The 10,010-nt window shown below is 44.6% G+C and overlaps 1 protein-coding gene across 2 annotated transcripts; it reads right to left on the bottom strand.

The window, feature by feature from the left end:
* Positions 1-824: 824 nt before the first annotated feature.
* LOC123443446 (replication protein A 14 kDa subunit-like) lies at positions 825-3,526 on the bottom strand. Of its 2 annotated transcripts, XM_045119815.1 has the most exons (4): positions 3,325-3,526; positions 3,027-3,102; positions 2,303-2,566; positions 825-1,183 (listed from the first exon to the last, which is right to left on the bottom strand). In XM_045119815.1, the coding sequence occupies exons 3-4, from the start codon at positions 2,562-2,564 to the stop codon at positions 1,116-1,118; spliced, it is 330 nt and encodes a 109-aa protein (XP_044975750.1). In that variant the 5' UTR covers positions 2,565-2,566; positions 3,027-3,102; positions 3,325-3,526; the 3' UTR covers positions 825-1,115. The 2 variants fall into 2 exon arrangements, with proteins under 2 accessions (XP_044975750.1, XP_044975749.1); XM_045119814.1 differs by lacking the exon at positions 3,027-3,102 and having other exon boundaries at positions 3,325-3,525.
* Between the last annotated feature and the right edge of the window lie 6,484 nt (positions 3,527-10,010).

The raw sequence follows: 10,010 nt of genomic DNA, 5'->3' as shown, positions 1-10,010 counted from the left end.
GGGCCACATTTGCGTTAGCACGGACATGAAGCGGACACGCGCCTTGTCCGTGTGCTCCTTCCCCTGGCCATCCGTCGACGACGCAATCTCGTCCTTTTTATCCCCTTCCCGCACCCGTCGCCTGCAAGTGCACAAATCCTAGGCTGACGCCCATTTTTTCCGGCCACCTTGCTCTCCAGCCCCCTAAATCCTCCTCTTTGATTCGATGCAATTTCGGTAGCTTATTTGATCAATTTTGTATGTAGGGGATGCAACTTTTAGTATTGAGAAGAAGAATACATTAATCTATTGATCTCATGAAATTTACTAGATGTTTATAAGCTTCTAGCTAGAATTGACACCTTTTGAGATCTAGCTGTTGTTGAGAATTTTTTTCTCATTTTCCGTGCAAGATGCCCCCGGAATGAAATCCAAACACGCTAATACGAATCTGGAGTAACATGGACGGATGAATTTCCTGGTGAGATCATCGCAACACTGGTCACAAGCTAGTCGCTCGAACATGCGAGTGGGCTATCAAACTAGGAAGGGGCATATTTACGCCCTGTTCGGATCCACAACCACGGCTTCTGGAGCGATGGGAGCTGCAGCACGGAGTTGCTCAAACCAAGTTCCTCGTGCGGAGTGGAGTTGTAAGACCTGGAGAGGTTCCAAACAGGCACTGTGCTTGTTCGGCAATCTTCCTGCTCCGTGAAAATAGAGGAAAGCCGAACATGGCCTTACCATGCCTGGGCATTCAACTACCGGTCAGTTTGGAGTACACTTTGTACACTTTGCAATGCACGCTCCTCATCATGGTGAATGGAAGAGTTCAGACGACAACATAAATCCAAGGTTTGCTTTGCTTACTGGTAGTTGCTACTCCATCTGTAAACAAATATAAGGCGTTCTAAGTGATCTGAAACGTCTTATATTTGTTTACGAGCGGAGGCAGCAATATGCTCATCTACTACAGGAGACACATACGCACAACACAACTGTCTTCATAGTGCCTATTGCCTAATAGGTCCTAACAAGTGCCCAATGACTGATAACAGAGAACGCAGGTGACTCGAGTAACATTTGGGCACCGATAAAGTCTGAGAATGCATGCTTGATCTGGCAAATGACTTCCTCTACAGTACAACTTCCTTCACCTTGCCGTTCACCACAAGCTTGCACAGCCCATTGAACACATCAGCATCTGCGACACAAACATGATAACTGGGATCAATGGTGTTACAAGGGGGAGCAACGGTGTTGGCCTAAAGGAAAGCTGTTGCAATGTAAAAAAAACACTTCTGTTTTGCCTGCAAGATAATAATAAAGATGTACATAAAACTTGAAGCCACAAGAAGCCTCCCCAAAATGAAGACTTGTTTGCAATTAGCTGATAAAAGAATGCCGAAATGTTGGGCTAAGCACAGTAGCATATGAGCTATAGGACCTAAACTTTCCTACAGATATAAACAATATGTTAACCTGAGATCTATTGTAAGATGGTGAACAATCGGACAGAGGAATTAGGCTCATTGGCTGAAAAATGGGTCCGCCCAAGATGACAAGTTAAATTGGAAAATTGATTTAAAATGATAAAAATCCACAAAAGATACACAAGTAGTAAATGTTCAAGTCCATCACCATTGTGTAAGTTTTCGTGGAAAGAAATTCACCTTTGCACATTGACGAAAAACTCCCAGGAATTCAATTTTTAGAGCACTAATACACATGGCATGAAAATTATTCGTTTTCCATGAAACTTTACAAGCATATACAGGACTGAAGTATTTACTTGAATAAAGTTTTTACACCTTTTTTTTTACATTCAGAAAATAGTGTTCCTGGGTGCACTTTTGAATTACCCCCATTTGGAGAATGAAACTAAAGATGTGAGTCATTTTGCATAACGACTCAAGTCAGTTCTGGCTTTAGATCTTAAGTATCGGACAATAGTCTTAAGAGAACAGAGGAACATAATTTCTAAATTCTAGAATCTTGCAGCCCAACATGAGCAATCACCTGTGTTCCGCTGATGTTCTAAATTAAGTGAGTATGGATGAGAAATAGAAATATTTGCTCATACAAATCAAGAATAGCAAAGCCAAAGAACAAGCTAACAAGTGTGCAGGTGGGTTCTTATAGCACTGAGCACTGCTAACTTTCAAAAAGAAAAGAAAAATAGTTCTCCTGTTCCTTACTGGTTGTAATGGAATTTATTTTTTTAAAGAAAGGCAAATCTCCTCTGTTCTCTATGGAATTATGTAAAACACACTAAAAAACTTGCATAATACAACCTCTATAGGTGGATCAAATGAAATCTCACCAAAGTCTTCACCAAAATCTTTGGAACTTTCAGCAGTGATGGACTGGTCGTTGTCAGCAATCCCAATAACCTCTAGATAATTTGACATAAGGCCTTCCGTGGCACCTCTGATGGTCAACTGATGTCCATCAGTCGACTGCCCAACAAGAAGTCCACCTTGAGTGTGCTGGACTTTAAGTACTGTGCGCACTCTTTGCCCAACAAACATCTTGAGGGTCTCTCCATTAACGATTGCTGAACGAAATGACGCATCACTGTCCATGTCTGCAAAGTGTAACTTCAGAATTATCAACTCAATTAAACAATATCAACCAATAAGAAGAGAACAAAAGAACTGCCCAGGCATCTCCTTGTCACAATCATCATACCAAGCAAGCACATGAACCAAGCATTGGCCGCATGCATCGTTGCGATGAATGAAAAATAACAATGCATGCTAATTAACTAAATTGGCAGCTACGCTGTATGTCATAACAACACCGTGATGGCTACTAAAATTCACTGCAGCAGTAGTATTCAAAACTGCCTGCTGTCATAACACGTCGTTAATCGACAAAAGGACTTGTTTCGAACCAGATCAATCACACGGTTGTCCATTTTACGTTTCAATGGCTTCTATCTAACCAGGAGCGTGCGCACAATGATCACTATCCTACAGGAGATCAGCCATGGGCGTGCTGAAGAAAGAACAAGAACAATAACCCAAGCATACGTTGGTTAATACCAGGACGACATCCATTCCAGTAGAACGACAGATTAGACGGGTGATAAATCGCGGAAACCTCCGGATCTGGATTCGACTGCACACAAAAATCAGCCCGGGCAGGGGCGGGACTGCGTTAGGGTTCAGTTAAACCCCCGAAATTCCGGGAATACAATCTGCTAGTCAAATCGAACAAACAAATAACACAATGCGTCGGGGTATCGGGAGAAGAAGATAGAGTACAAGATTCGGAGAGGGGACGAAACAGGCTTGGGGGGAAATATTCGAAGAAAGCGAGGTTAGTCGGGAACTTCCGTACCGAGAGAGGAGATGGGATGAGCCTCGATCAATCTATCTACTCCTGCGCACCCTACCCCAGACGTAGACAGAGATGGAAGCCTTCGAAGTTCGAAGTGGCGCAGCTGAGGACAGCCCTGATCTTGGCCGCGCTGGGATTCCGCTGGATTCGGAACGGGTGAGCCGGGCGGCGCGGCGAAAGGGAGGCTATTTGGGGCCAAGCACAAAATGGAAGGGATAAGGGCATCTTCAATGGTTGTAAGATAGTTGTTGGTAATTTTGACACATAGAATTTTTGATGATGTGTCATTGCAATAAATGAGGAAAGAGAACAAGGTTGTATGTAAATTAACCAACACCCTTGCACAAGCTCCAATGTAGAATGAGAGAGCACCTTATTTATTACCTCACATCTTATTGGGCAAACTAGATACAACCCATTGGAATAGTTGTATGTTAAGGTGTTGGCTGATGACATGACATATTTTACCAACAAGCTAACCAACAAACTGTTGGAGATGCCCTAAGGGCTGGGACGCGCTTTCCTTTGTTCTTTATGTTTTTGGATTTTTATAATCTTTATATATTTTAAAATAGTTTGAGGCTGTGCTTGGTTCAGCCTTTTTACCCTTTGAAAAGCTATAAAACTAACTAAATGGGTTAATGTTCAAAACAGTTTTTGAGAATATCTAGTTTCTTTCTAGTGTAAATTTTAAGGTTGGGTAACCTAACTTTTCAGCTTACAGCTTTTCCGCAATAGTTTTCCCACAATAACTTTTTTACAGCAACTTTTTAAAAATCTACTCCGTACATCTCAACCAAACACAACCTCAATCTATTTTAAAATATAGGACACTGATCTGCGCCGACGCGACGGTCGAAACTTTCGGTCGGTCGCGCGCGAGCTGTCAGACCAAATCCTGTTGATCTTCAGACCGAGCCATGTAGCAAAAATTCGTCGCAGCCGTCGCTAGTCGCGGGTCCACCTTGATGGATGTAGCAAAAAATGTCTGTAGTAGCAAAATGCAACTAGGTTGCAGCAAAAATTCGTCGCAACCGTCGCTAGGTCGCAGGTCTACCTTGATGGATGTAGCAAAAATGTTAGCCGGTAGTAGCAAAATGCAACTACAGTTGCAGCTTTCTTTGCTGGGCAGAGCCGATTGAAGGTTTCCCTGTCTATGGTTGAAGCTTTTTTAGATGCCGGTTGCAACACTTGTATACGCACAAGCCCGGCCATAGCAGCAGGGGACGAGGACGACACGCGGCGGATGGAACCAATGGAGCGGGCACCGGCGATGCGGGCGGCGGTAGCGCACGGGCTGCAGCAACGCAAGGGTGCAGGGGCCGCCACTGTTGGAAATATGCCCTAGAGGCAATAATAAAGTGGTTTAGTATTATATTTCCTTGTTCATGATAATTGTCTATTGTTCATGCTATAATTGTATTAACCGAAAACCGTAATACATGTGTGAATACATAGACCACGACATGTCCCTAGTGAGCCTCTAGTTGACTAGCTCGTTGATCAATAGATGGTCATGGTTTCCTGATCAGGGACATTAGACGTCATTGATAACGGGATCACATCATTGGGAGTATGATGCGATGTATAAGACCCAATCCTAAGCATAGCACAAGATCGTGTAGTTCGTCTGCTAGAGCTTTTATAATGTCAAGTATCATTTCCTTAGACCATGAGATTGTGCAACTCCCGGATATCGTAGGAGTGCTTTGGGTGTATCAAACGTCACAACGTAACTGGGTGATTATAAAGGTGCACTACAGGTATCTCCGAAAGTGACCGTTGGGTTGGTACGAATCGAGACTCGGATTTGTCGCTCCGTGTGACGGAGAGGTATCTTTGGGCCCACTCGGGAATGCATCGTCATAATGAGCTCAATGTGACTAAGGAGTTAGCCATGGGATGATGTGTTACAGAACGAGTAATGAGACTTGCCAGTAACGAGATTGAACAAGGTATAGGGATGCCGATGATCGAATCTCGGGCAAGTATCATACCGGTAGACAAACGGAATTGCATACGGGATTGAGTGAATCCTCGACATCTTGGTTCATCTGATGAGATCATCGTCGATAATGTGGGAGCCAACATGGGTATCCAGATCCCGTTGTTGGTTATTGGCCAGAGAGATGGCTCGGTCATGTCTGCATGGTTCTCGAACCCGTAGGGTCTACACACTTAAGGTTCGGTGACGCTAGAGTTGTTATAGGAATTGTATACGTGGTTACAGAAGATTGTTCGGAGTCCCGGATGAGATCCCGGACGTCACGAGGAGTTCCGGAATGGTCCGGAGGTAAAGATTTATATATGGAAAGTCCGTTTTCAGCCACCGGAAAGGTTTCGGGATTTATCGGTATTGTACCAGGACCACAGAAAGGGTACCGGGAGGGTCCACCTGTCCCGGTGGGCTACGTGGGCTGAAAGGGGAAGGGGACCAGCCCCTGGTGGGCTGGTGCGAGCCAAGGGAGGAGGCTCAAGGCGCATAGAGGCCAAACCCTAGGGCGTGGGGGCTGCCTTGGGCGGCAAGCCACCCCCTAGGGCGCCGCCCCCTCCTCCTTTAGGGCTACCGCCCCTCCTAGGGTTTCCCTAGGGTGGCCGCACCCCCTCTCTCTCCCTCCTATAAATAGTGGAGGTCTTGGGAGGGCCGCAAACACCCGAATCTCTCTCCCTCGGCGCAGCCCTACCTCTCCTCCTCTACGGTGCTTGGCGAAGCCCTGCCGGAGAACCACAGACTCCATCGCCACCATGCCATCGTGTTGCCGGAGTTCTCCCTAAACTTATCCTCCCTCCTTGCTGGATCAAGAAGGAGGAGACGTCATCGGGTTGTAGGTGTGTTGAGCGCGGAGACACCGAACATTCAGTGTTTGGATCGGATCACTGCGAGTACGACTCCATCGACCGCGTTCATAGTAACGCTTCCGCTTTGTGATCTTCGACGGTATGAAGATGCTCTACCTCTCTCGTTGCTGGTTTCTCATAGTTAGATCTTGGTGTGACGTAAGATTTTTTAAATTATTACTACGTTCCCCAACAGTGGTATCAGAGCTAGGTCTATGCGTGATTCTATGCACGAGTAAAACACAAGTAGTTGTGGGCGATGATTTGGTCAATTTGCTTACCGGTACTAGTTTTATCTTGATTCAGCAGCATCATGGGATGAAGCGGCCCGGACCGACTTTACTTGTACTCTTACGTGAGACTAGTTCCACCGCCCGACATGCACTTGTTGCATAAGGTGGCTAGCGGGTGTCTGTCTCTCCCACTTTAGTCGGATCGGATTCGATGAAGAGGGTCCTTATGAAGGGTAAGTAGCAATTGGCATTTCACCGTTGTGGCTTTGACGTAGGTAAAAAACGTTCTTGCGAGAAACCCATAGCAGTCACGTAAAACTTGCAACAACAATTAGAGGATGTCTAACTTGTTTTTGCAGGGTATGCTATGTGATGTGATATGGCCAAAAGGATGTGATGATATATATGTGATGTATGAGATTGATCATGTTCTTGTAATAGGATTCACGAATTGCATGTCGATGAGTATGACAACCGGCAGGAGCCATAGGAGTTGTCTTAATTTATTGTATGAGATGCAACACCATGTGATTACTTTACTTTATTGCTAACCGTTAGCCATAGTAGTAGATGTAATAGTTGGCGAGACGACTTCATGAAAACACAATTATGGAGATCATGATGATGGAGATCATGGTGTCATGACGGTGACAATGATGATCATGCCGCGCCCCGAAGATGGATATCAAAGGCGCAAGATGGTATTGGCCATATCATGTCACTATGTGATTTGCATGTGATGTTTATCATGTTTCTATATCTTATTTGCTTAGAATGACGGTAGTAAATAAGATGATCCCGTACTCAAATTTCAAGAAATGTGTTCCCCCTAAGTGTGCACCGTTGCGAAGGACCGTTGTTTCGAAGCACCACGTGATGATCAGGTGTGATAGATTCTAATGTTCACATACAATGGGTGTAAGCCAGATTTACACACGCAAAACACTTAGGTTGACTTGACAAGCCTAGCATGTACAGACATGGCCTCGAAACACGAGAGACCGAAAGGTCGAACATGAGTCGTATGGAGATACGATCAACATGGAGATGTTCACCATTGATGACTAGTCTGTCTCACGTGATGATCGGACAGAGCCTAGTCGATATGGATCATGCATCACTTAGATGACTAGAGGGATGTTTATCTGAGTGGGAGTTCATTGAATAATTTGATTAGATGAACTTAATTATCATGAACTTAGTCTAAAGTAGTCTTCACAATCTATATTGTAGATCCAATGGCCCACACACATGTCCCACTGAACTTCAACGCGTTCCTAGAGAAAACCAAGCTGAAAGACGATGGAAGCAACTATGCGGACTCGGTCCGTAACTTGAGGCTCATCCTCATAACTTCCAAGAAAACGTATGTCCTTGATGCACTGCTAGGTGAAGCACCCGTTTTCCCGGTGGCTCAAGACGTTATGAACGCCTGACACTCGCGTAGTGATGATTACTCCCTAGTTCAGTGCGGCATGCTTTATGGTTTAGAATCAGGGCTTCAAAAACGTTTTGAGCAACATGGAGCATATGAGATGTTCCAAGAGTTGAACTGGTTTTCCAAGCTCATGCCCGGGTCGAGAGATATGAAGTCTCCGACAAGTTCTTCAGTTGTAAGATGGAGGAGAATGGGTCTGTCAGCGAGCACATACTCAAAATGTCTGGGTTGCACAACCGCTTGTCTCAACTGGGAGTTAACCTTCCGGATGACTCGGTTATTGACAGAATCCTCCAGTCGCTTCCACCTAGCTATAAGAGCTTCGTGATGAACTACAATATGCAAGGGATGGAGAAGACCATTCCCGAGTTGTATTCAATGTTGAAATCAGCGGAGGTGGAAATCAAGAAAGAACATCAAGTGTTGATGGTGAATAAGACCACCAGTTTCAAGAAAGGCAAGGGTAAAAAGAACTTCAAGAAGGACGGCAAAGCAGTTGCCGCGCCAGGTAAACCAACTACCGGGAAGAAGCCAAAGAATGGACCCAAGCCTGAGACTGAGTGCTATTATTGCAAGGGAAACGCTCACTGGAAGCGGAACTGCCCCAAGTACTTAGCGGATAAGAAGGCCGACAACGTCAAACGTATATATGATATACATGTTATTGATGTGTACCTTACCAGCGCTCGTAGTAGCTCCTGGGTATTTGATACTGGTGCAGTTGCTCACATTTGTAACTCAAAACAGGAGCTGCGAAATAAGCGGAGGCTGGCAAAGGACGAGGTGATGATGCGCATCGGGAATGGTTCAAGGTCGATGTGATCGCCGTCGGCACACTGCCTCTACATCTACCTTCTGGATTAGTTTTAAACCTTAATAATTGTTATTTAGTACCAGCTTTGAGCATGAACATTGTATCGGGATCTCGTTTGATGCGAGATGACTACTCATTTAAATCTAAGAATAATGGTTGTTCTATTCATATGAGAGATATGTTTTATGGTCATGCCCCGCTGGTCAATGGTTTATTCTTAATGAATCTCGAGCAAGATGCTACACATATTCATAGTGTGAGTACCAAAAGATGTAAGGTTGATAATGAGAGTCCCACATATTTGTGGCACTGCCGCCTTGGTCATATCGGTGTCAAACGCATGAAAAAACTCCATACATATGGACTTTTGGAGTCTCTTGATTTTGAATCATTTGACACGTGGGAACCGTGCCTCATGGGTAAGATGACTAAGACTCCATTCTCCGGAACGATGGAGTGAGTGACCAACTTGTTGGAAATAATACATACCGATGTAAGCAGTCCAATGAGCGTTGAGGCTCGCGGTGGCTATCGTTATGTTCTCACCCTCACTGATGACTTAAGAAGATATGGGTATGTCTACTTAATGAAACACAAATCTAAAACCTTTGAAAGGTTCAAAGAATTTAAGAGTGAGGTAGAGAATCAAAGTGACATGAAAATAAAGTTCTTGCGATCTGATCGTGGAGGAGAAAATTTGAGTCACGAGTTTGGCACGCACTTAAGAAAATGTGGAATTGTTTCACAACTCACGCCGCCTGGCACACCTCAGCGTAACGGGGTGTCCGAACGTCGTAATCGCACTCTATTAGATATGGTGCGATATATGATGTCTCTTACCGACCTACCGCTATCATTTTGGGGATATGCACTGGAAACTGCCGCATTCTCTTTAAATAGGGCACCATCTAAATCCATTAAGACGACAACGTATGAATTATGGTTTGGCAAAAACCTAAGCTGTCGTTTCTGAAAGTTTGGGGATGCGATGCTTATGTCAAGAAACTTCAACCTGAAAAGCTCGAACCCAAATCAGAAAAGTGCGTCTTCATAGGATACCCTAAGGAAACTATTGGGTATACCTTCTATCTCAGATCCGAAGGCAAGATATTTGTTGCCAATAATGGATCCTTTCTAGAGAAAGAGTTTCTCTCAAAAGAAGTGAATGGGAGGAAAGTAGAACTTGATGAGGTAATTGTACCCCCTCTCGAACCACAGAGCACCGCAACATAGGAAAATGTTTCTGGGGTGCCTGCAACGACTAGGAAGGAAGTTAATGATGATGATCATGAAACTTCGGATCAAGTTGCTACTGAACTTCGTAGGTCCACGAGGACACGTTTCGCACCAGAGTGGTACGACA

Source organism: Hordeum vulgare, chromosome 3H (genome assembly GCF_904849725.1).
Source record: "Hordeum vulgare subsp. vulgare chromosome 3H, MorexV3_pseudomolecules_assembly, whole genome shotgun sequence".
In the NCBI taxonomy this organism is placed as follows: Eukaryota; Viridiplantae; Streptophyta; class Magnoliopsida; order Poales; family Poaceae; genus Hordeum; species Hordeum vulgare.
This window is presented reverse-complemented; position numbering and strand designations above follow the sequence as displayed.

Bases quoted from the DNA above. Each gene is read 5' to 3' on its own strand.
- LOC123443446 (XM_045119815.1), bottom strand. From the start codon at position 2,564: ATGGACAGTGATGCGTCATTTCGTTCAGCAATCGTTAATGGAGAGACC. The intron at 1,184-2,302 runs GTGAGATTTCAT...TTTGTGTCGCAG, and splicing joins AGATTTTGGTGAAGACTTTG to ATGCTGATGTGTTCAATGGG.